This window comes from Salvelinus alpinus, chromosome 3 (assembly GCF_045679555.1).
Source record: "Salvelinus alpinus chromosome 3, SLU_Salpinus.1, whole genome shotgun sequence".
NCBI classification, from domain to species: domain Eukaryota; kingdom Metazoa; phylum Chordata; class Actinopteri; order Salmoniformes; family Salmonidae; genus Salvelinus; species Salvelinus alpinus.
The window spans coordinates 52233528-52260288 of record NC_092088.1 but is presented as its reverse complement, the minus strand read 5'-3'; the positions used below and the strand labels follow the sequence as shown (position 1 = coordinate 52260288).

At 47.3% G+C, this 26761-nt stretch overlaps 2 protein-coding genes across 3 annotated transcripts in view; both read right to left on the bottom strand.

Moving 5' to 3' along the window:
- Positions 1 to 26761, bottom strand: part of LOC139570953 (protein FAM53B-like) — a 47535-nt gene that overhangs the window by 3589 nt on the left and 17185 nt on the right. For both annotated transcript variants that reach the window (XM_071393311.1, XM_071393312.1), the window contains exons 2-4: positions 21432 to 21689; positions 20730 to 20784; positions 16438 to 17291 (exon numbers count right to left, since the gene is read on the bottom strand). In XM_071393311.1, the coding sequence (XP_071249412.1) occupies positions 16438 to 17291; positions 20730 to 20784; positions 21432 to 21512 (990 nt within the window). In that variant the 5' untranslated portion in view covers positions 21513 to 21689. The remainder of the gene's footprint in view (positions 1 to 16437; positions 17292 to 20729; positions 20785 to 21431; positions 21690 to 26761) is intronic.
- LOC139570952 (proteoglycan 4-like) lies at positions 19 to 2755 on the bottom strand. The gene is made up of 2 exons (XM_071393310.1): positions 2624 to 2755; positions 19 to 1949 (listed from the first exon to the last, which is right to left on the bottom strand). The coding sequence occupies exons 1-2, from the start codon at positions 2659 to 2661 to the stop codon at positions 431 to 433; spliced, it is 1557 nt and encodes a 518-aa protein (XP_071249411.1). The 5' UTR covers positions 2662 to 2755; the 3' UTR covers positions 19 to 430.

Sequence of the window (26761 nt, the reverse complement as noted above, 5' to 3'; positions counted from 1 at the left end):
GATCGAACCAAGGCGCAGTGGAGTTTGAACACATATTTATTAAACGAAAACACGAACTTAACTAAACTAACAAAACAACAAACGGTGTAGACAGACCTATACGACGAACTTACATAAAACAAGAAGAACGCACGAATAGGACATAAGACTACACAAACCGAACAAACCGTACACAGTCCCGTATGGTGCAAACAATTACACAGACACGGAAGACAATCACCCACAAACAAACAGTGAGAACACCCTACCTAAATATGACTCTTAATTAGAGGAGAACGCAAAACACCTGCCTCTAATTAAGAGCCATACCAGGCAACCACAACCAACATAGAAACAGATAACATAGACTGCCCACCCAAAACACATGCCCTGACCATAAACACATAAAAAACAACATAAAACAGGTCAGGACTGTTACAGAACCCCCCCCTCAAGGTGCGAACGCCGGGCGCACCAGCACAAAGTCCAGGGGAGGGTCTGGGTGGGCAGTTGACCACGGTGGTGGCTCCGGCTCAGGACGCTCTCCCCACACCACCATAGTCACTCCCCTCTTCTGTCTACCCCTTCCACTGACCACCCTAAAACTACCTTCCCCTAAATAAACGGCCAGCACCGGGACAAGGGGCAGCACCGGGACAAGGGGCAGCACCGGAACAAGGGGCAGCACCAGGATAAGGACCAGCACCGGAATAAGGGTCAGCACCGGGACAAGGGGCAGCACCGGGACAAGGGGCAGCACCGGGACAAGGGGCAGCACCGGGACAAGGGGCAGCACCGGGACAAGGGGCAGCACCGGGACAAGGGGCAGATCCCGGCTGAAGGACTCTGGCAGGTCCTGTTTGGACGGCTCTGGCAGGTCCTGGCTGGACGGCTCTGGCAGGTCCATGCAGGCTGACGGCTCAGGCAGGTCCTGGCTGGACGGCTCTGGCAGGTCCTGGCTGGACGGCTCTGGCAGGTCCTGGCTGGACGGCTCTGGCAGGTCCTGGCAGGACGGCTCTGGCAGGTCATGGCAGGACGGCTCTGGCAGGTCATGGCAGGACGGCTCTGGCAGGTCATGGCAGGACGGCTCTGGCAGGTCATGGCAGGACGGCTCTGGCTGGTCATGGCAGGACGGCTCTGGCTGGTCATGGCAGGACGGCTCTGGCTGGTCATGGCAGGACGGCTCTGGCTGGTCATGGCAGGACGGCTCTGGCTGGTCATGGCAGGCTGACGGCTCTCGACGCTCATGGCTCTCTGACGGCTCTGGCTGCTCATGGCTCTCTGACGGCTCTGGCTGCTCATGGCTCTCTGACGGCTCTGGCTGCTCATGGCTCTCTGACGGCTCTGGCTGCTCATGGCTCTCTGACGGCTCTGGCTGCTCATGGCTCGCTGGCGGCTCTGGCAGATCCTGTCTGGTTGGCGGCTCTGGCAGATCCTGTCTGGTTGGCGGCTCTGGCAGATCCTGTCTGGTTGGCGGCTCTGGCAGATCCTGTCTGGTTGGCAGCTCTGGCAGATCCTGTCTGGTTGGCGGCTCTGGCAGATCCTGTCTGGCGGGCGGCTCTAGCGGCTCCTGTCTGGCTGACGGCTCTAGCGGCTCCTGTCTGGCGGATGGCTCTGTAGGCTCATGGCAGACGGGCGGCTTTGCAGGCTCATGGCAGACGGGCGGCTTTGCAGGCTCCTGGCAGACGGATGACTCAGATGGCGCTGGGGAGACGGATGGCTCAGATGGCGCTGGGGAGACGGATGGCTCAGATGGCGCTGGGGAGACGGATGGCTCAGATGGCGCTGGTGAGACGGATGGCTCTGGCCGGATACGGCGCACTGTAGACCTGGTGCGTGGTGCCGGAACTGGAGGCACCGTGCTAATGATAAGCACCTTCCTACTAGTGCGGGGAGCAGGAACAGGGCACACTGTACTCTCAAAGCCTACTCTATCCCTGATGCGAGGTACCGGCACTGGTGACACCGGGCTGAGGACAAGCACATCAGGATTAGTAGGGGGAGAAGATACAGTGTGTTCAGGGCTCTGGAGACGCACAGGTGGCTTAGTGCGTGGTGCCGGAACTGGAGGCACCGGGCTAGATACACGCACTACAGGGAGAGTGCGTGGAGGAGGAACAGGGCTCAGGATACGCACTGGTAGCCTAGTGCGTAGTGTAGACACTGTAGGTACTAGGCTGGGGCGGGGAGGTGGCGCCGGAAATACCGGACCGTGGAGGCGTACTGGCACTCTTGAGCATTGAGCCTGCCCAACCTTACCTGGTTGAATACTCCCGGTTGCCCGACCAGTGCGGGGAGGTGGAATAACCCGCACCGGGCTATGTAGGCGAACCGGGGAAACCATGCGTAAGGCAGGTGCCATGTATGCCGGCCCGAGGAGACGCACTGGAGACCAGACGCGTTGAGCCGGCCTCATGACACCTGGCTCAATACCCAATCTAGCCCTCCCAGTGCGGGGAGGTGGAATAACCCGCACTGGGCTATGCACTCGTACAGGAGACACCGTGCGCTCTACTGCGTAACACGGCGCCTGCCCGTACTCCCGCTCTCCACGGTAAGCCTGGGAAGTGGGCGCAGGTCTCCTACCTGCCCTTGGCCCACTACCTTCTAGCCCCCCCCCAAGAAATTTTTGGGAATTACTTACGGGCTTTTTGGGCTTCCGTGCCAGACGCGTTCCCTCATAGCTCCGGTTCCTCTCTCCGGTAGCCTCTGCTCTTCTCAGTGCCTCCAGCTGTTCCCATGGGAGGCGATCCCTACCAGCCAGGATCTCCTCCCAAGTGTAGCAACCCTTTCCGTCCAATATATCGTCCCATGTCCATTGCTCCTTCTTTTCCTGTCCCTTACTCCGTTGACTCCGCTGCTTGGCTCTGGTATGGTGGGTGATTCTGTAACGGCGGTCCTCCTCCTCTTCTACCGAAAAGGAGGAGTATTGATCGAACCAAGGCGCAGTGGAGTTTGAACACATATTTATTAAACGAAAACACGAACTTAACTAAACTAACAAAACAACAAACGGTGTAGACAGACCTATACGACGAACTTACATAAAACAAGAAGAACGCACGAATAGGACATAAGACTACACAAACCGAACAAACCGTACACAGTCCCGTATGGTGCAAACAATTACACAGACACGGAAGACAATCACCCACAAACAAACAGTGAGAACACCCTACCTAAATATGACTCTTAATTAGAGGAGAACGCAAAACACCTGCCTCTAATTAAGAGCCATACCAGGCAACCACAACCAACATAGAAACAGATAACATAGACTGCCCACCCAAAACACATGCCCTGACCATAAACACATAAAAAACAACATAAAACAGGTCAGGACTGTTACATAGCCTAAATAAATTCAGGAGCACAATTTTACTTAACAAGTCACATAATAAGTTGCATGGACTCTGTGTGCAAAAATGTTAAAAATGTTAAAAATGATTTATTTTTTATTTTACACCTTTTTCTCCCCAATTTTCATGGTATCCAATTGCTAGTAATTACTATCTTGTCTCATCGCTACAACTCCAACTCCCGTACGGGCTCGGGAGAGACGAAGGTCGAAAGCCATGCGTCCTCCGAAGCACAACCCAACCAAGCCGCACTGCTTCTTAACACAGCGCGCCTCCAACCCGGAAGCCAGCCGCACCAATGTGTCGGAGGAAACACTGTGCACCTGGCCCCCTTGGTTAGCGCGCACTGCGCCCGGCCCGCAACAGGAGTCGCTGGAGCGCGATGAGACAAGGATATCCCTACCGGCCAAACCCTCCCTAACCCGGACGACGCTAGGCCAATTGTGCGTCGCCCCACGGACCTCCCGGTCACGGCCGGCTGCGACAGAGCCTGGGCGCGAACCCAGAGACCCTGGTGGCACAGCTAGCGCTGCAATACAGTGCCCTAGACCACTGCGCCACCCGGGAGGCCCTTAAAAATGATTTTTGTAAGGTCCCTCAGTCGAGCAGTGAATCTCAAACACAGATTCAACCATAAAGACAAGGGAGGTTTTCCAATGCCTTGCAAAGGTCACCTGTTGGTAGATGGGTAAAAATACAAAAAGCAGACATTGACTATCCCGTAGAGCATGGTGAAGTTATTAATTACACTTTGGATGGTGTATCAATACACCCAGTCACTACAAAGATACAGCCCTCCTTTCTAACTCAATTGTCGGAGAGGAAGGAAACCGCTCAGGGATTTCACCATGACGCCAACAGTTACAGAGTTGATGGCTGTGATAGAAAAAAACTGAGGATGGATCAACAACATTGTAGTTACTCCACAATACTAACCTAAATGCCAGAGTGAAAAGGAGGCCTGTTCAGAATAAGGCACTAAAGTAAAACTGCAACAAACGTGGCAAAGAAATTACATTTATGTCCTGAATACAAAGTGTTGTGTTTGGGGCAAATCCAACACAACACTTCACTGAGTACCGCTCTTCATATTTTCAAGCATGGTGGTGGCTGCATCATGTTATGGGTATGCTTATCATTGGCAAGGACTAGGGAGTTTTTAATGATACAAGAACCTGGAATATAGCTAAGCCTAGGCAAAATCCTAGAGGAAAACCTGGTTCAGTATGCTTTCCTACAGACACTGGGAATCAAATTCACCTTTCAGCAGGACAATAACAAGGCCAAATAATACACTGTTGCTTACCAAGACGACATTAAATGTTCCTGATTGGCCTAGTTACTGTTTTGACTCAAATCAGCTTGAAAATCTATGGCAAGACTTGAAAATGGCTGTCTAGCAATGATCAACTACCAACTTGACAGAGCTGGGAAGAATTTCAAAAAGAATAATGTGCAAATATCGTGTGCAACGCTCTTAGAGACTTACCAAGAAAGACTCACAGCTGTAATCGCTGTCAAAGGTGATTCTAACATGTATTGACTCAGGGGTGTGAAAACGTATGCAAGAGAGATATTTCTGATATAAACATTTCTAAAAACATGTTTTCACTTTGTCGTTATGGGGTAGTGTGTGTAGATGGGTGAGACTAAAAATCCATTTTGAATTCAGGCTGTAACACAACAAAATGTTGAATACGTCAAGAGGATATGAATACTTTCTGAAGACAATGCACACACACACACAGTCTTGTACAGCTAACCTTGTGGGGACATACAATTCAGTCCCATTCAAAATCCTATTTTCCCTAACCCCTAACCCTAACCCTAACCCTAATCCTAACCCGTACTCTTACCCTAACCCAAAAACCTAAACTTTATCCTAACCCTAGCTCCTAACCCTAACCCTACAACTAACCCTAGCTCCTAACCTTAATATTTAACTTAATTCTAACCCTAACACTAATTCTAACCTTAACCCTAAACCCCCTAGAAATAGCATTTGACCTTGTGGGGACTAACAAAATGTCCCCACAAGAATAGTTAAACACGTCCACACACACACACACACACACACACACACACACACACACACACACACACACACACACACACACACACACACACACACACACACACACACACACACACACACACACACACACACACACACACACACACACACACACACACACACACACACACACAAATAGCAGTCACTCAGCTAAAGCTCTTGATCAGAGCGTATTTCCTAGACCCATATAAAAAAAGGAGCTACTGGTATAATAAAATGCCCCCAGAGAGACAGTGTGTTATGGGAGAGAGAGGGACCTCATGGAACAAACGCAGACACAGGAGGGGAACGAATGGAGCTTTACCCATTACTGGCAGGCAGACAGACAGAGACTATTACAAGTATAACATATTTACCTGCGTGTGTATGTGGGTGTGTGTTTGTCAGTTTGCTGCCATAGCAGGGCCCCATGCCACCAACCCAACCACTTAGGTATTCCCACAACCCCACAGGGGCTGCAGCTCAGCTATGCTCACCATGCCTGTCATCCCAGGAATGGAGAGGAGGGGAGAAGTGACCCCCGTCACTTCATGAGCCTGAACCCAGGCCAATGAGAAGATATTCATTCATGAGACTCCGCTCTGCTAGCCCTCCACCAGCAGGGGAGATTTAGGGAGAAATAAATAACCCTCTCTCTACACTGCAATTTCTCTTGCCCCCAGAGATGTATGCACACTCGTACAAACTGCAAATGCATCCAACAATTTGTAGAGTCACAAGCTTGAAGTAATCATTGCGTGCTGGGAATATGGGACGAAATACTGACTACTTTAATACACATTTGTGAATTTGTCCCAATACTTTTGGTCCCCTAAAAATGGGGGGACTATGTACGAAAAGTGATTTCTAAACAGTTCAAATCAAGTCAAAGTTTATTTGTCACGTGCGCCGAATACAAACAGGTGTAGACCTTACAGTGAAATGCTTACTTCAGGCTCTAACCAACAGTGCAAAAATGGTATTAGGTGAACAATGGGTAAGTAAAGAAATAAAAACAACAGTAAAAAATAGTGAAAAATAACAGTAGCTATATACAGGCACCGGTTAGTCGGGCTGATTGAGGTAGTATGTACATATGGTTAAAGTGACTATGCATATATGATAAACAGAGAGTAGCAGTAGCGTAAAAGAGGGGTTGGCGGGTGGTGGGTGGCAGGACACAATGCAGATAGCCCGGTTAGCCAATGTGCGGGGGCACTGGTTGGTCGGGCCAATTGAGGTAGTGTGTACATGAATGTATAGTTAAAGTGACTATGCATATATGATAAACAGAGAGTAGCAGCAGCGTAAAGAGAGGGGTTGGGGGGGAGGCACACAATGCAAATAGTCCGGGTAGCCATTTGATTACCTCTTCAGGAGTCTTATGGCTTGGGGGTAAAAACTGTTGAGAAGCCTTTTTGTCCTAGACTTGGCACTCCGGTACCGCTTGCCATGCGGTAGTAGAGACTGTATGACTGGAGTGGCTGGGGTCTTTGACAATTTTCAGGGCCTTCCTCTGACACCGCCTGGTGTAGAGGTCCTGGATGGAAGGCAACTTAGCCCCAGTGATGTACTGGGCCGTATGCACTACACTCTGTAGTGCCTTGCGGTCGGAGGCCGAGCAATTGCCATACCAGGCAGTGATGCAACCAGTCAGGATGCTCTCGATATTGCAGCTGTGGAAGCTTTTGAGGATCTGAGGACCCATGCCAAATCTTTAGTTTTCTGAGGGGGAATAGTCTTTGTCGTGCCCTCTTCACGACTGTCTTGGTGTGTTTGGACCATTCTAGTTTGTTGATGTGGACACCAAGGAACTTGAAGCTCTCGACCTGCTCCACTACAGCCCCGTCGATGAGAATGGGAGCGTGCTCGGTCCCCCTTTTCCTGTAGTCCACAATCATCTCCTTAGTCTTGGTTACTTTAAGGGATAGGTTGTTATTCTGGCACCACCCAGCCAGGTCTCTGACCTCCTCCCTATAGGCTGTCTCGTCATTGTCGGTGATCAGGTCTACCACGGTTGTGTCGTCTGCAAACTTAATGATGGTGTTGGAGTCGTGCCTGGCCATGCAGTTGTGGGTGAACAGGGAGTAAAGGAGGGGACTGAGCACACACCCCTGAGGGGCTCCAGTGTTGCGGTTTCAGTGTTGCAGATGTGTTGCTACCTACCCTCACCACCTGGGGGCAGCCCGTGAGGAAGTCCAGGATCCAGTTGCAGAGGGAGGTGTTTAGTTCCAGGATCCTTAGCTTAGTGATGAGCTTTGAGGGTACTACGGTGTTGATCGCTGAGCTGCAGTCAAGGAATAGCATTCTCACGTAGGTGTTCCTTTTGTCCATGTGGGAAAGGGCAGTGTGGAGTGCAATAGAGATTGTGTCATCTGTGGATCTGTTTGGGCGGTATGCAAATTGAAGTGGGTCTAGGGTTTCTGGGATAATGGTGTTGATGTGAGCCATTACCATCCTTTCAAATCACTTCATGGCTACGGACGTGAGTGCTACGTGTCTGTAGTCATTCAGGCAGGTTGCCTTCATATTCTTGGGCACAGGGACAATGGTGGTCTGCTTGAAACATGTTGGTATTACAGACTCAATAAGGGACATGTTGAAAATATCAGTGAAGACAGCTACCAGTTGGTCAGCACATGCGCGGAGCACACGTCTTGGTAATCCGTCTGGCCTCGCAGCCTTGTGAATGTTGACCTGTTTAAAGGTCTTACTCACGTCGGCTACAGAGAGTGTCATCGCACAGTCGTCCGGAACAGCTGATGCTCTCATGCATGCCTCAGTGTTGCTTGCCTCGAAGCGAGCATAGAAGTGATTCAGCTCGTCTGGTAGGCTCGTGTCACTGGGCAGCTCGCGGCTGTGCTTCCCTTTGTAGTCTGTAATAGCTTGCAAGGCCTGCAACATAAGACGAGCGTCGGAGACAGTGTAGTATGATTCAATCTTAGCCCTGTATTGACGCTTTGCCTGTTTGATGGTTCGTTGGAGGGCATAGCAGGATTTCTTATAAGCTTCCGGATTAGAGTCCCGCACCTTGAAAGCGGCAGCTCTACCCTTTAGCTCAGCTCAGAATGTTGCCTGTAATCCATGGCTTCTGGTTGGGGTTTGTACGTACAGTCACTGTGGGGATGACGTCCTCGATGCACTTATTGATAAAGCCAGTGACTGATGTGGTGTACTCCTCAATGTCATCAGAGTAATCCCGGAACATGTTCCAGTCCGTGATAGCAAAACAGTCCTGTAGTTTAGCATCTGCTTCACCTGACCACTTCTTTATAGACCGAGTCACTGGTGCTTCCTGCATAAATTTTTTGCATCTAAGCAGAGATCAGGAGGATAGAATTGTGGTCGGATTTACCAAATGGAGGGCGAATGAGAGCTTTGTACACATCTCTGTGTGTGGAGTACAGGTGATCTAGATTTTTCCCCCAACTGGTTGCACATTTAACATGTTGATAGAAATTAGATAGAACTGATTTAAGTTTCCCTGCATTAAAGTCTCCGGCCACTAGGAGCGCCGCCTCTGGGTGAGTGGCTTCCTGTTTGCTTATTTCCTTATACAGCTGACTGAGTGCGGTCTTAGTGCCAGCATCCGTCTATGGTGGTAAATAAATAGCCACGGAAAGTATAGCTGAAAACTCTAAGCAAATATTGTGGTCTGCATTTTATCACAAGATACTCTACTTCAGGCGAGCAAAATCTAGAGACTTCCTTAGATTTCATGCACCAACCGTTGTTTACAAATATGCACAGACCGCCCCACCCTCGTCTTACCGGAGTGTGCTGTTCTATCTTGCCGGTGCAGCGTACATCCCGCTAGCTGAATATCCATGTCATCATTCAGCCAAGATTCCGTGAAACATAAGATATTACAGTTTTTGATGTCCCATTGGTAGGATATTCGTGATTGTACCTTGTCGAATTTATTGTCCAATGTCTGCACGTTGGCGAGTAATATTGACGGTAACGGCAGCTTTCACACTCGCCTTCTGCGGATCCTTACGAGGCACCCCGCTCTGTGTTTTCTGTACCTGCGTCTCTTCCTCTTGCAAATAACTGGGATGTTGGCCTTGTCGGGTGTTCGGAGAATGTCCTGTGCATCCTGCTTATTGAAGAAAAAAATCTTTGTCTAATCCGAGGTGAGTGATCGCTGTCCTTATATCCAGAAGCTCTTTTTTTGCTGTAAGATACGGTTGCAAAAACATTATGCACAAAATAGGTTACAAAACCCGAAAAAAAAACATAATAGCACAATTGGTTGGGCGCCCGTAAAACTGCTACAATTTCTTCCGGCGCCATTTCACCCGATATGGAAGAGAAATACCCTCAAATTAAAGTTAACAGTCTTCATTTTAACATCATAATCATTGCATAATTTCAAATCCAAAGGCTGGTACAACAAACAATGTGTCCTGTCTCAATACTTGTGGAGCTCACTATAGTTAGAGCCCTAAATTCAGCTTGTAAATGACTACAGGGAGAATGGATGAAATGATAGACACAGTTCAACCACAATATACACTATGTGGGGAATTATGGGGGAGTGGTTTTAAACACCACACACACACACACTTGCTGAATAACAGAAACCTTTTATTGTCAGTGTAGCCAAAAACGATTGTTCCTTTAGATGTAGTCTCGGCAGAGGCCACAGGAGCACTGCTAGGCCTACATGGTAGCTAAAACAACACCTTGTTCCATTTTTAGTAGGCGCTCTTATCCAGAGCAACTTACAGGAGAAATTAGGGTTAAGTGCCTTGCTCAAGGGGACATAGATTTTTCACCTAGTCAGCTTGGGGATTTGAACCAACAACCTTTTGGTTACTGGTACAGCGCTCTTATCCACTAGGCTAAATGCCGCCACACATTTAAAGAGCTACTGAACACGGCGATTGGCACGTATGTTTTTCTGTTGCTCATTAGATTTTTTTTTTTTTTCAGTCTTGGAGGTGTGTTTTTCCTGACCGATTCAGTTTTTGGTTAATTATGTTTGTCCCCCATGAGACACTGAAGCCTATTTAATCTAAGATAACTCAAGAAATCGGTAATTATTTTTGACGTTTTGGCCGAGGATGTTTTAGTTGCACAATTTTACATCTGAGGCATTTGGTGCAGTACTTCGCAAGTAAAAAAAAAAAGTGCAATGCCTTGTCTTATGTAAAGAGTCGGAACTGCTGTTTACACTCTCACAAGCCACACAAGAGTCGTTAGAAGGTAAGAAGTTATTTTACATAGAATATTATAGGAAACACCAGGACATAATGTCTATGATACTGTAATAAACTCACATAGTTGCTGTCACAAACTCCAAACTACACAGTTGTCACTGACTAGTTGGATATTCATTTCCCACTGAGCAAACCAAATCAAATGTATTTACAAAGCCCTTTTTTTACATCAGCAAACAATTTCTGTACTTACAGTATTTTCACCCCAAAATGTTATATCAGGTTTTTGCTTGGCGGACCATATTTGTTTATTGACATTTGTCAATAAAACTCATAAAAGCAGCTGTTTATGTCAATGTTTTGTACTTGTAGCCCTGGTTGTGCTGAAAAGAAAACGGTAAAACACTTCAATGTGATGCTAAATATGAGATCAGAGCAAGCAGATGAACGAAAGTAGTGAATTTCAGCTTTTTCACTGTGCAAAGCATGGGACCAATGGAGTTAACAATCCATGGGAGACCTAGGCTATTATGCAATAGTCCTGACAACTCACACCTAGTTTCTCTACACAGTCGTGTGTGTGTGTGTGGTTATTCACTGGGTTAATTATTCTAAGGTGAGGCCTAACTCATACGTGAAGAAGCATTCACATCTAATTCTCACCTTCAGGACATATGCATACACACCCATAGTGATTGAGGATGGATTTCGCCTTTTGAATCACTTTTCACATGTAAAAACAGCCTGAGAGAATTGGGCAATCACATTCCCATGCAATTATGCTCGTTAAAGTCAATCGGATTTGCTCTCCACACTAACAAGTCAAATGTCAATAAACTTGAACAGAGTGAAATGGCAAATTAACATCTAAATTAACAGAAAATAAAATGATTCCCCCACCAATCCTACTTGGATTAGAGAGTACAGAATTCCAGCAACAATTCGTAAAATCTCATCTGTTCCCAACATTCCCTCCTTTCTAGTAATTCTCTCTAGATGCCAGGCAGAACACAGGCTGTAACCAGCCTCAAATTTCCACCTTCACATTTCCTTTTCCAACCAGCAGTTAATACTCCTCATCTGTCCTCATCCGAAGACCAAAGTTTAAGATTTAAAGTTTACTCACCACGTGCACAATAGGTGTAAAACAGTACAGTGAAATTCTTACCTTGAGAGCTCTTTCCCAACAATGCAATTTTAATAATACCATAGATAATATAATTAAAAACATTTAAAAACACAAGAACTACAATGTGAGTTAAAATTACACAAGAATGCGAGAAGATACACGTTAGTGCCAGTACCTTATTCGATGTGCAGGGGTATTGGAGTGGTTTAGGTGGTTTTACATATAAAGTGACTGGTAGTAGGAGATACTAATAGTGATATATACACTGAACTAAAATATAAACACAAAATGTAAAGTGTTGGCCCCATGTTTCATGAGCTGAAATAAAACATCCCAGAAATGTTCCATATGCACAAAAAGCTTCTCTAAAATTGTGTGCACAGATTTGTTTACATCCCTGTCAGTGAGCATTTCTCCTTTGCCAATATAATCCATCCACCTGACAGTGTGGCATATCAAGAAGATGATTAAACAGCATGATCATTAAACAGGTGTAACTTGTGCTTGTGACAATAAAAGGCCACTCTAAATGTGCAGTTTTGTCACACAACACAATGCCACAAATGTCTCAAGTTTTGAGGGAGATTGCAATTGGCATGCTGACTGCAGGCATGTCCCCCAGAGGATGTTGCCTGAGAATTTAATGTTCATTTCTCTATCATAAGCCATCTCCATGTCATTTTAGAATATTTGGCAGTACGTCCAACCGGCCTCACAACCGCAGACCGGGAGCATGAAAAACAGGCCATGTCTCGGGTGTCTGGAGTCTTTGACAATTTTTCTGGCCTTTCTCAGATACTGCCTGGCATGTTCGTCCTGGATGGCTGGGAGCTCACCCCAAGTGATGTGCTGGGCCGTCCCCACTGCCCGCTGTAGGGCCTTCCAGTTCCGAGCGGTGCAGTTGCCATACCAGAAATTGATACAACCAGTCAGTATGTTCTCAATGGGTCAGCTGTAAAAGTTTCTGAGGATCTGAGGGGCCATGCCAAATCATTTCAGCCTCTTAAGGGAGAAGAGGCGATTCCGTGCCTTCTTCAAGACTGTTCTGGTGTGAAAGGACCATGTTAAGTCATCAGTGATGTGTACACCGAGGAACTTGAAGCTCTTGACCCTCTCCACTGCGGCCCTGTTGATGTGGACGGGGTGTGCACCCCCACTGTTTTCTGTAGTCCACGATCAGCTCCTTGGTCTTGCTGAAGTTGAGGAAGAGGTTGTTGTCCCGGCACCACACTACCAGTTCTCTGACCTCCTCCCTGTAGGCTGTCTCATCGTTGTTGGTGATCAGGCCTACCACTTTTGTGTAGTCAGCAAACTTGATGATGGAGTTGGAGTTGTGTGTGGGGGGCCCCATGTTGAGGGTCAGCATGGCGGAGGTGTTGTCGCCTACTTTATCCACCTGGGGTCGGCCCATCAAGAAGTCCAGGATTCAGTTGCAGAGGGAGGTGTTCAGTCCCAGGGTCCCGAGTTTGGTGATGAGCTTGGAGGGCACTATGGTGTTGAATGCTGAGCTGTAATCGATTAACAGGATTCTCACAGAAGGTACACAGGGCAGTGTGGAGTGCAATTGAGATTGCATTGTCTGTAGATCTGTTGGGGTGGAATGCAAATTGGAGTTGGTTTAGGGTGTCTGGAATGATGGAGGTGATGTATGCCATGACTTTCAAATCACTTTAGAGGGTAGTAGTCATTGTGGCAGGTAGCCTTACAGTTCTTGGGAACATGAATGATGGTGGTCAACTTGAGACGTGGGGATTACAGAGAGGTTGAAAATTACGTGAAGATGCCTGCCAGCTGGTCAGTGCATGCTCTGAGAATGCACCATGGAAAACCGTTCATTTCCTCAGCCGTAGCCTCTGTGTTGGCTGAGATAGCCCTATGTGTGGTAGCCCTATCCTTTAGTTTAGCGTGTACCTCTGTGGACTTTTGATTGGGGAAGCAGCTGTGGGGACAACGTCGGCGATGCATTTCCTGATGAAGCCCAAGGCGGAGGTGGTTAGCTCGTCGATGCTATCGGCAGAGTCCCGAAACATATTCCAGTTAGCGCTAGCAAAACAGTCCTGTAACAGCCTTCAATTCAGAGGACCATTTCTCTATGGAGTGCGTCACGGGTACTTCCTGTTTGTGCATTTGTTAGTACACAGGAAGCGCACCCTTTTGCGTCTGGCAAACCCCTCACCCCTAAGCCGGCATTACAGAAGTTCCAAAGCAATAATCAGTACAAATAGAACCATATTCATAGTTTCATACATACAGTACGGTTATATAGAGCTACCGTACATTTGCAGTGCTATATACAGACTGTTTCTGCTTGTGTATCACTACTGCAGCCAAGTTTATAGTACTGAGTCAGACTCAATACCTTACCTAAGCCATACTATACTCAACAGGACTGAGATTGATCAAGAGTGACTGAGTTTTGGTGTGTGCATCTGTGACAATGTGTGTGTGTGTGTGTATGTGTCAGTGTGCTTTCGTGACCTACAGTATTCTGTGCTGTGAGAGAGTAAATTGGTAAGTGTATATCTGGTTTCATGCGTGTGTGGTGGCTGAAAATACTGCTCAAACCCACACCACCCGATCTCATCAGTCCTCCTCACACAGTGCTAAAGCGCAGTCGAGCAATCCCAACCACAAACAAAAACGAAATAATAAAAAACTCGCCTCCATTCATTATTGGTACTATCCATGCGAAAATAATAGCCTGTGAGCCATTGGGCATTCCAGAGAGCGAAGGTAACTGGTGCGGATAACGAAAATGCCCTTGGTTTTAGTGGCTGGCATGGACACAGGAAACATGCTAGGCTCCATTACTGAACACTTGTTGATCCAACCCTGGCAGGGTTGAGGAGGAAGGAGAGGCACAAAGTTATGATATCAGCTAGCTACATCAGTGTTTACACTGTGCTAGTCCTGGAGGAGCCCTATATGTGCTGGATTTAATTCCAAACTGTGCAATCTCAGCACATTCTCAAGGGAGACGCCTTCGTCAGAGGGATAGAGCTAAGTGAGCCAGGCAAGTGTGGTGTCACTGTAGGAAAGTTAAGAGTGGGACTGCATATAGTGCTGTATCATCATAATTGGCTGCATTCAACATCTGATTCATGTGCAAAATTAGACTGTATCCATGATCCTATCCATCCATTCTACATCAAGTAGTAATCTCAGAGCAGTTCCACGACTTCCTCTGGCTTTCCACAAGCACAAACAAGCCTCCTCCAGGCCAGGCATAATGTGATCCAGCTAAAAATAAAAACCTGTGTGACTAAATAGCCTGATCATTAATCAAATCTCCCTCCCCCACAGTCAACCACTGGAGGGAGGGATATAGTGACGGAGGGAGGGAGGAAGAGGAAAATGGACTGTGCGGGTTCAACTTTTGCATCGTGTGTTTACCCAACAGAGTCAATGAAATGATAACCGGCGCCAAGTGTGCTAGAGCATGGCAGTGTGAAGCATGACCAAACACAAGGAATGCTCCTTAGTTAACGCCATTTCCCAAAGGGGAGACTTGAAAACATTTACCCTCCACACTACAACCCATCGACCCAGAAAAACTTAATACAGCCTGATTTAATCCCCCAGATCAGACACAAAGAAGGAAGCCAAATTATGTTTGAAGAGCTCTTGAACGTTCCCCATCTCTGAACAGAAGTATTCCTTTGTTGGTAATTTTGTTTGGCCTGATCTAACCTTATGTATTCAGGTTATTAAAGGTATTAAAGACTTGGATGAAAGTTGAGCTATATATTTTTTTTTACAGTACACAAAACAATTGAGTTAAGGTGTCTTAATACAAACGGCTGCTCTCATCAGTGGGTGCGTCACCCCCACCCGCTCCGAACTGCCGGGGTGATGCCCCCTGCCCAAAGGGATTTTCCAAGGACGGGAAGAACCAAGCCCCACTGGACACCCGGGCGGGCATGGAAGCAAGCGCACACACAATCATCAGGACCAGCACACATGCCATCTACAACTTTATTTATTTAGGTTATGTTCTATGGCCTTCAAACTCATCTCTGGACCTCGGAGCCAGTTCCACTGCGTTGTTTCATTGTTCCCCTCTAATCGGGGACTGATTTAAACCAGTAGGCTCCGGACCTCGTAGGGTAAGAGTTGAATACCCCTGTTCTATGGTTTACATGTGTTCTGATAGTGTCCCAGAGACCATCTAGTCCATTGTCATAGTCTTGAAGGCTGCTCGTTCCATAGTCCAAGAAGTCCATTAACCAAGTGTCCATGCTGAAACACTGAGGTTTACACACTTTCCAATTCCTAAGTATTGTCTGTTTGACTGATAGTTGGGCCAGAGTAATGATGCGTAGCGTGGTTCTAGGTTGGATATTACCCTACTCCCTAGTAGGTACACTACAGGAAACAGTGGGATACATACATTCAAGATTTCAGACAACATATCAACTAACTCAGTCCAGAATCTTTTGACAGCTGGACTTTTGCAGAACAGTTGCATTAGTGTACCGACCTCACCACAGCCATCCCAACAAGTCTGAAAGGCTTTGTTTCATGTTTTTCAACTTGTGTGGTGTGATATATGCCCTTCGTAAGATCTTCATTTGATCTACTCTTAATCAAGATGAGAAAATACCGATTAAGCTCTGTGAAATGTCTTAGTCATCATAACATAATCAGATTCCACTAATATGTTTTGATCTGAAGTTGCCTTTCAGTAATTTGGCATTGCCAGACACTCTTGGCAGACTATTGAGGGGTGTGTGTGTGTCCACGGTTACTAACCTGCGTCATCTTGGCCAGGTCCAGGGAGGGCCGTGGTTCCTGAGCATCCTCTGGTCTCCTGCGCTTCATACCGATCTTCTTATCGTTCAGGACGCAGGGATGGGACTTGCTCCGCGACAGCCCCCCAGTCCCCCCTGCTGTCTGCCCAGCACGTCTCCCCAGCTGTGGGTTGCAGTCCGGTGAGCTGGCCCCTTCTCTGTGGTGGTCTGGCAGGCTGATCTGCTCATGGGACAAGGAGAGGGGCCTGAGAGAATGGTGGTAGGAGGGGGAGGTAGGGGAGGCAGTGAACAGGGGGTGAAGGGGCAGGTGCTGGTTGAAGCAGGGAAGCTCCAGGGTGCCTTCTGTGGGGTTGTTGGAGCGGGATGGCAGGCTGAAACTGGAGCTCCGCTGCATGGCAGGAAAATTAACCCCTGAAAAACTTCCACCACCTCCTATTCCACTTCCTCCAGAGCAGCGCTGCACACTCCCCCCGCTGTGGCACCTCCTCTTCTCCACCGCCGTCCACACTCGCGACCCCTGAGGTCTCCATGACGACCTGCAGCTCCCAAACGCTTCGGAGAAGGACAGTGAGAGTGAGCGGCACTGGCGCTTGCTAGGGGGCGCCGTGGTGGCTGAGGTGGAGGTGGCGAGGGCCAGGGACTGGGTGGCTGCCAGCTTGGCATCGCCCAGGTTGAGGTCTCGAATGAGGCTGGTGATGGCGGTGGCGGTGCCCACCTCACGGCCCCAGACCCGGCTACTCTGCTGACACTCCTCGGGCAGAACATCCCACAGGCTCTCCAGACTGGCGCCGGACTGGCAGGGGGTCCCTGGCTGGATGGCACAGCCTCTGCGCAGGTCTAGCCACCTGTCTGCCTCTGGAACACAAGGACACACAATAAATACATGTTATGTTTTATACTTTATATATCATCTAATTTGACATAATGTAATTTTGAAGTGGGTATATAAATCAGGACATAGATGGGAAGCTTGTATCAGGGGCCTAATTTGAAATCATTACTATCAAAAAAAATCATAATTGTCCTCCTATATTACTTTTCCCGTCTGGCAACATAAGCTACTATTTGCCATCTCATGGAGTTTTGGAAATCCCACTTTATCTCCTCTACAGAGGCTATGTCAAGATAAAGTGCAGCTTTAAGTGACACAATAAACAACAGGGAAAGCAGGGCTAAGCTTCCAGGGTGAGGTTCAATGTGCAGTGTGCATCTTCTTCACGTATGCGAGTTGGGCTTCACGTTAGGATGATCAACCCAGTAAATAATCGCACGTGCATGCACACGCACACTCAGACAGTAAGCAATAGACAGTAAGCAGTAGCAGCTCTTGGTTAGTAAGACAGTAAAGTGTATCCTGGTGAGTATCGCCACATCTGTAGGAACTCTAGAGAGAGAGATGGGGCACATCACTCAAGGTCTAGATTCTCAGTAAAGGTGGTTTAGGACAGGATAGTAAAAGACAGCTATTGACAGGGGATTGGTTCAACCCAAGCTGCACTTCTTGACAGTACATTATCTGAAACAGAGCTGCTTGCTCTAGATCAGGGGTCGGGAACCTATGGCTCCCGAGCCAGGTGTGGCTCTTTTGATGATTGCATCTGGCTCGCAGGTATTTTAATTAAATGATACTGGCCTACGTTGGCCGTTGCTAGGTAAAACAGGTAAACGCCTCCTTTTGAATCAGTCTGCTCGGTCATTAGCTCAAAGCTAACCCTTCGACGAAGAAGATGGCGAAAAGAAAAAAAGATGACGAGTATCGTACATTTCAGGACGAATGGACCGAAGAATTCGCCTTTGTGGAGAGAGCAGGTTCTGCGGTGTGTCTAATTTGCAATGACAAAATTACATCGATGAAACGGTCGAATGTAAAGCGGCACTTCGACACGCGCCATGCTACCTTTGCATCAAAATACCCTGCGGGAGACAGCAGAAAGAAAGCGTGCCAAGAGCTACTGAGCAGGGTGCAAGCTAGCCAGCAGCAACTCCGCGTATGGACCCGGCAAGGTGACTATAATTCCGCTAGCTTTGCTGGATCTTTAGCAATAGTGAGGAACGGAAAACCATTCACAGATGGCGAGTATGCTAAAACGTTCATGCTGGATGTAGCCAATGAACTTTTTGATGATCTTCCGAACAAAGACAAGATAATTAAACGGATACAAGACATGCCTCTGTCGGCAAGAACTGTTCATGATTGTACCATCGTGATGGCAAACAAAGTGGAGGAAACGCAAGTGAAGGACATAAATGCAGCGCCGTTCTTTTCCCTGGCTTTGGATGAGTCAACAGACGTGAGCCATTTGTCGCAGTTCAGCGTGATTGCAAGATATGCTGTTGGTGACACACTGCGCGAAGAAAGTCTTGCAGTTCTGCCATTAAAAGGGTCCACAAGAGGTGAGGATTTATTTAAGTCTTTCATGGAGTTTGCTCAAGAAAAAAATCTACCTATGGATAAACTTCTCTCAGTGTGTACTGATGGTGCTCCGTGTATGGTGGGGAATAAAAAAGGATTTGTGGCGCTTCTCCGTGAACATGAAAATAGACCCATCCTAAGTTTCCATTGCATTCTACACCAGGAGGCACTTTGTGCTCAGATGTGTGACAGGCAGTTTGGGGAAGTGATGTCGCTGGTCATTCGTGTGATCAACTTTATTGTTGCTCGAGCCTTAAATGATCGCCAGTTTAAAACACTGCTGGATGAAGTTGGAAATAACTATCCTGGTCTGCTTTTGCACAGCAATGTGCGTTGGTTGTGCGTTGGTTGTCAAGAGGGAAGGTGCTTAGCTGTTTTGCGGCTTGCCTGAAAGAAATAAAATATATTATATGGCTCTCACTGAAATAAATTTCCAATTTTTCTGCTTTCATGGCTCTCTTAGTCAAAAAGGTTCCCGACCCCTGCTCTAGATCAACAGTTGCATTATGGCTGGCAGGGAAATAGTCTGAGCTTATTGGTATTACAAGATTCTACAAGCAACCTGGCAGCCTCTACGAGACATGTAAATGTCAAATGGCAACATACGTCATTAATTACTCAAATTTTTTATATAGCACTACAGTTGTCACAGAACGCTTAGTTAACAAAAATTGGCACGAAGAGGCCTAAGGGCAACAGTGGCACGGTGATGTTTGGCCAACAACAGTACCAGTCACATAACAAACACTGACTTTCAGGTCTATGAACCGGACAATGTTGTGCCACTTGTTTTACTCTTGATGGGGGTTTCTCCAACTGAAAAGTGAAGTGAAGACAAGTTTAGACTGAAGGAGAACTTCCAAAAGTCATCTGACTGGGGAATATGTCTTAGTCCGGGTGGGTGGCTTCCTCCAACAATGACAAAAATGCAGCCTGACTTGATTGGTTTAAATTCAGACAGAACTTGACAAATGAATATGCCAACATTATTCATCACAGGCACAAAGGAAGAATATGACAGTCCAGTGGGCAAAACACCACACTGGTTCTGGCTAACGTAGCCGCTACTGATCTCAAAGCTAGCACAGATCTCTATTGATTCCCAATTGGCAACCAGGGGCTCATCTCTGTCCAAATCCATCCCTTCAAATGCTTCTCTCCATTTTTGCCCTTACTTGGTGGGCGGAAGGCTTTGTTTCAGTCCCAAAGAACAATGGACGGGGGCTACGACATGACCTGACAAGAATGTCAAGAATACAAAATGACAATAGGAGAAAGCATCTAAAAGAAATTACCTCGCCCAGTGAAAAATGTGTTCAGCAAAGGACTGCAATCCCAGCAAAAGCCATTTAATAGCATACAATGTCTTATGTCAGCTGTAACAGATATAGTAGTTGTAGGATATATGCAATGTGTATCCCTTTGGCTTCCCCCCCTCTCCGGTACATGGGACAGATGACGGGGAGAGTCCAAAGGGACTCTTATTTACAGTAGTTTGTCTTTAAACATGAGGGGGGGGGGGGGGGGGGGGTAAGGAGTGTGATATTCGCTGAGCCAAGGAAGTCATTGACAAAGGCAACACAACACTCAATTACTTTTAAGTCCAATGAGTGCAGTGCACAGCTCTGTGTGAAGGCAAGTGCACACTGGGCATGAGAGGGAGGCGAGAGACAGATGGTAAAAGAGAGAAGTGAGACAGAAAGAGAGTGACAGAAGGGGATCAGCAGAAATAGTTAAAAGGGGAGGGGAGCTTATAACAAGACATAAAGCTGGTGAACAACACAAAGAAAATGAAGATAAAGCCTGATACAAGACGGTAAGAAACGTAATGGTGAGGATAACAGAGCAAAGGCCATAGTCTGAGGGATGGATGCACTCACCCACAGTGCCACAGGAGAAGAGGGTAGTCCCTCTGCTCATGGTGCCGCGCTTATGCTGTTGATGGACAGATGGAGGGAAACAGACAAAGAGGACATGGCTTAGACTAGGCTCATTTATCACACTCTAAACATGTCCGTACATAACTCTCCAAGCATCACACACACAAACACACACACACACACAATCCCTGTTTGTCCTGGAACGTACAGAACAATTCAGAAAGGAGAAGAAAGGGTGGTGCAGTCAAGCTCATAGAGAAATAGGGCAAAGGGACGGAGTCATTAACATTGCTGGGAGACACCTTAGGTTCATTGTCACAACAAAACAGTGGTATGACAGCACAGCTAGACACCTCACAGTACACACTGGGGGCTATAAAGAGGTACAACTACTCAAATGGGCTTAATTTCAGTTGAAGTCTTTTCACCCAAATTGCTTGATTTGAAAATCAGCCCTTTAATGTCATCGACTGCTGAGGTAGAATAATATAACATTTATTTAGAAGGGCCAACCTAGAGGCCATATAAATGAATTTAAGACCTTGATGGTGAGCACCCTGCCAAAAACTACAATAGGATGTATTGTAAAGAAGCCAAAAGAGAACCCAAGTCTCATGTTTCCAAGGTCAGTTGAGAGAGAGACGCACCTGTAAGGTACTTGTTACAGTGCTTTAGTTATAGGTCTAGCAGAGTTTTACTCACCAGCAGCAATTCAGTGTCTTTGGACCTTACATCATCGACACCCTTCTTCTTTTCCAGTGTTTTTGAGAAAATGATCACCATGGTACGGCGCAGCTCTGCTCCAGTCCATTCCAGTGCAGGAGAAGGCCGTGGAAAGCCATCTTAGTTGAGGGCGGAGGGGAGACAGTCTTTTGGGCAGGTTGGATGGGCATATGACCACCTTCCATCGGCAGAGTGTCCTCGGGTGGTAGGGGAGCGTCTCTCACTCTTCAGCCATCCCTGTGCAAAAACAGACAGAAAGAGAGATGTGGTGAGTACACACACATACAGTTGAAGTTGGAAGTTTACATACACCTTAGCCAAATACATTTACATTCACAATTCCTGACATTTAATCAGAGTAAAAATTCCCTGTCTTAGGTCAGTTAGGATCAACACTTTATTTTAAGAATGTGAAATGTCAGAATAATAGTAGAGAATGATTTATTTCAGATTTGATTTCTTTCATCACATTCCCAGTGGGTCAGAAGTTTACACACACTCAATTAGTATTTGGTAGCATTGCCTTAAATGTAAATTAATTACTTAAAAATTATACAATGTGATTTTCTGGATTTTTGAAGTGTACCTATGATAAAAATTACAGACCTCTACATGCTTTGTAAGTAGGAAAACCTGCAAAATCGTCAGTGTATCAAATACTTGTTCTCCCCACTGTATATAAAAATCGGCCGATTAATCGGTATCTCGGTATCGGTATGAAAAATCATAATCGGTCGACCTCTAGAAGCGAGCCTACCAGACGAGCTAAATGCCATTTATGCTCGCTTCGACGCAAACAACACTGAAGCATGCACAAGACTGTGTGATATCGCTCTCGGTAGCCGATGTGAGCAAGACCTTTAAACAGGTCAACATTCACAAAGCCGCGGAGCCAGATGGATTACCAGGACGTGTACTCAAAGCATGCGCAGACCAACTGGCAAGTGTTTTCACTGACATTTTCAACCTCTCCCTGACCGAGTCTGTAATACCTACATGTTTCAAGCAGACCACCATAGTCCCTGTGCCCAAGGAAGGGAAGGTGACCTGCCTAAATTATTACCGCCCCATAGCACTCACGTCGGTAGCCATGAAGTGCTTTGAAAAGCTGGTCATGGTTCACATCAACAGCATCCTCCCGGACACCCTAGACCCACTCCAATTCGCATACCGCCCCAACAGTTCCACAGTTGACGCAATCTCAATCGCACACCATACTGCCCTTTCCCACCTGGACAAAAGGAACACCTATGTGAGAATGCTGTTCATTGACTATAGGTCAGCGTTCAACACCATAGTGTCCACGAAGCTCATCACTAAGCTAAGGACCCTGGGACTAAACACCGCCCTCTGCAACTGGATCCTGGACTTCCTGACGGGCCGCCGCCCAGGTGGTAAGGATAGGCAACAACACGTCTGTCACACTGATCCTGAACACTGGGGCCTCTCAGGGGTGTGTACTTGGTCCCCTCCTGTACTCCCTGTTCACCCACGACTGCGTGGCCAAACACGACCCCAACACCATCATTAAGTTTGCTGGCGACAGTGGTAGGCCTGATCACCAACAATGATGAGACAGCCTATAGGGAGGAGGTCAGAGACCTGGCAGTGTGGTGCCAGAACAACAACCTCTCCCTCAATGTGAGCAAGACAAAGGAGCTGATCGTGGACTACAGGAGAAGGCGGGCCGAACAGGCCCCCATTAACATCACCGGGGCTGTAGTGGAGCGGGTCGAGAGTTTCAAGTTCCTTGGTGTCCACATCAGCAATAAACTATCATGGTCCAAACACACCAAGACAGTCGTGAAAAGGGCACGACAAAACCTTTTCCCCCCCAGGAGACTGAAAAGATTTGGCATGGGTCCCCAGATCCTCAAAAAGTTATTCCGCTGCACCATTGAGAGCATCCTGACCGGTTGCATGGCATCTGACCATAAGGCGCTATAGAGGGTAGTGCGTACGGCCCAGTACATCACTCGGGCCAAGCTTCCTGCTATCTAGGCGGTGTCAGAGGAAAGCCCATAAAATTGCCAAAGAATCCAGTCACCCAAGTCATAGACTGTTTTCTTTGCTACCGCACGGCAAGCGGTACCGGAGCGCCAAGTCTAGGATCAAAAGACCCCTTAACAGCTTCTACCCCCAAGCCATAAGACTGCTGAACAATTAATCAAATGGCCACCGGACTATTACATTGACACCCCCCCCCCCATGTTTTTACACTGCTGCTACTCGCTGTTTATTATCTATGCATAGTCACTTCATCCCTACCTACATGTACAAATTACCTCAACTAACCTGTACCCCTGCACACTGACTCGGTACCGCTACCCCCTGTATATAGCCTCGTTATTGTTATGCTACTGTGTTACTTTTTAATATTTTTGTATTTTATTTTTTACTTTAGTTTATTTGGTAAATATTTTCTTAACTCTTCTTGAACAGCACTGTTGGTTAAGGGCTTGTAAGTAAGCATTTCACGGTAAGGTTTACACTTGTTGTATTCGGTGCATGTGACAAATAAAGTTTGATTTGATGTGGGCACACGTGTGTGAGCACGCCAAGGGTGACCTTTTTCTATCAAACCACAACAGTGTGTCCCCAGGCGCAGGGCGAGGAGGACAGCACGATTGCTCCTTGTGTGTGTCTGTTTGGCAGGCAGCAGGGCCCTGAGAGAGACGGGCCTAAACACATACAGCACACTGGGCTTGGCCACCACATACAGAGTACATCACAGGCTCACTGTGTAGTATTTACTAAGTCCTCCTCTACAAAATGTTTAACTCACAACACTAGGGAGCTAATCCAAAACAATATATCCCCCAGACAGACAGAGCTAGGCTATATCAGGAATAGTAATCACTGCAGTGACCTTGGGGTTGTCCCGACCACTCGCTGTAAAACAGCTGATTAGAGAGGGCCAGGCCTGTTCCTCCAATCAACAGCCTACTGTCTACTTTCAGATTCTACTGTGGGCCAACATACACAGCTACCACAGCCTTCAGAGCTCCTCAGCTAAACCCATGACCACTCTGGGTTATCCTTAAGATATGGTAGAGAGAAAATGTAAAGGGTTGATGATTTTTAAAATGATGGGGCCAGTTGGAGAGGATAGAAAGTACTGGGCGGTGAGATTGCATTGATATACTACATGACAAAGAAAGGGGTAATGTGCTTGCCAACTGTGGGGAAACAAAGGAGGTGACATAAGGAGGGCTTCACGAGTCCCAGAGGCTGTCCTCCACCCACAGGGGCCAAAGAAACCAATGGCTCTGCTCTCCTCTCTGGCCCCATGACGGCATGTAGCCTCATAATGTTTAATGTGGGCCAGCCCAGCCCATGCAGGCCCACTGCCGGCATATGATTCCCATTATCTCCATGTATCCCTGGGAGTCAGCGGAGCAGGACTGGGCCTCTTGATGTTAGAGGGGGCGGTGGAGCAGGACTGGGTCTCGTGAGACTAGAGGGGGTGGCGGAGCAGGACTGGGCCTCGTGAGTGTAGAGGGTGTGGCGAAGCAGGACTGGGCCTCGTGAGGCTAGAGGGGGTGGCGGAGCAGGACTGGGCCTCGTGAGGATAGAGGGGGTGGCGGAGCAGGACTGGGCCTCGTGAGGCTAGAGGGGGTAGCGGAGCAGGACTGGGCCTCGTGAGGCTAGAGGGGGTGGCAGAGCAGGACTGAGCCTCGTGAGGCTAGAGGGGGTGGCGGAACAGGACTGGGCTTCGTGAGGCTAGAGGGGGTGGCGGAACAGGACTGGGCTTCGTGGGGCTAGAGGGGGTGGCAGAGCAGGACTGGGCCTCGTGAGGCTAGAGGGGGTGGCAGAGCAGGACTGAGCCTCATGAGTCTAGAGGGGGCATGTGTGTAGCCTAGGTGTCAACGAGGGGTCATGGGAGAGGGAAAACACAATGAGAATTACCTTCTGGAGCCATGTGATCCAATTCCACATGATGCAGAACTAGGACACCTTGGGACTTAGGAGGACTTATGTTGGTCACATTGTGCCTACTGGTCAATGCTCACATTTTATTTCAAGTATGGGTAGCTATAGCCCAATATGGTGACCGGAATATGGGCGAGTGGGTGTGTTGAAAGGAGTGGTTGTATGGAAAGTGAATCAGCTAATTGAGCAGACTTGTTGCCACTCAAGATCGTTTTGCGTGGCTGATTGGGCTGCACGACGAGTCAATTAGCCGGCGACCAGTGCTGTATTGACTTGCCTGTCAACCTGAAGTGCTTCCTACTCATGGGCTGCTGTATCATGGTCATGTCGCCGACGGTAACTAACTTGGCAATTTAGTTCTTCCCATTATTTTATTTACACTTTAGTCATTTAGTTGACGCTCTTATCCAGAGCGACTGGCCCAACGCTTTTAACCGCTAGGCTACCTGCCGCCTACCTATTTCAAGTAGGTTAGCAACCTACACAAGAAATAAATGATATTGATAACCATCTAGATGTCACCTTGATACATACAGTACGGTCTACTACTCAATGGGGATGGAATGAACGGCAACAACACCGGGACACAGTGCCCTTCGCACACGCTTGCCAAGCACTGCTATCTGACGACGGCGTGCAAAGTAGTTACCTAGTAGCCAATATCAGGGTGACTGTCACAGTAGGCACACGCATACAACGCATAAAGCTACAGTACACCCATCATCAGTACTTTCATTAACAAATAAACAGTCCGTTTCATAACTGGAATGTAACAATTATTTGTGCAAAACTAAGTGTGAAATACAACTCAGACTCATCCTCTGGCTTCAAAAAAGAAGTCCAAACTCTCACGGTATGGTAGCTCAATATACAGTAGGTGCATGGTAAGAAACAAAAAACCTCCAGCTTAATCAAACCGTTCGAACATATAGCAGAGTTCTTTCGACACACCCACTCCTTTCCTTTTGACATACCCACTCGCCCACACTCCGGTCGCCATATTAGGCACCAGCTACCCCCTTCTCCTTTATTCGCTTAATGAACTTGAGGAATCTCAAAACCCTAGTAGTTCTACATTGGCACATTTCTGTGGTACATCTTCAACTTACAGTTGCCTCGTGTAACATTTTAACCATGGTTCCATGCTTGTTAAATCATGTTTAATATCTGAGTAAATTATACTGCAGCAGATGGCAGAATCTTTGGCTCCAATTCAAGTTTAGGCCCAAAAAGGATCATATTAAATGTCAATAATAATTATATTTATATATCCCTAGAGGGAAAAAATCTAAATATGATCCAATTCCATAGGGGATGTACTGTACCTAACAGTAATTCTAACCAGATTTTTCTTCATTATAGAAGTTGGGTCTGGG

What these genes read in the sequence shown, in the direction of transcription:
- LOC139570952 (XM_071393310.1), bottom strand. Translation starts at nt 2,661, where the DNA reads ATGAGGGAACGCGTCTGGCACGGAAGCCCAAAAAGCCC. An exon ending in CACGGAAGCCCAAAAAGCCC is followed by an intron (nt 1,950 to 2,623) that starts GTAAGTAATTCC and finishes GCTTGTCCTCAG; the next exon opens with CCCGGTGTCACCAGTGCCGG.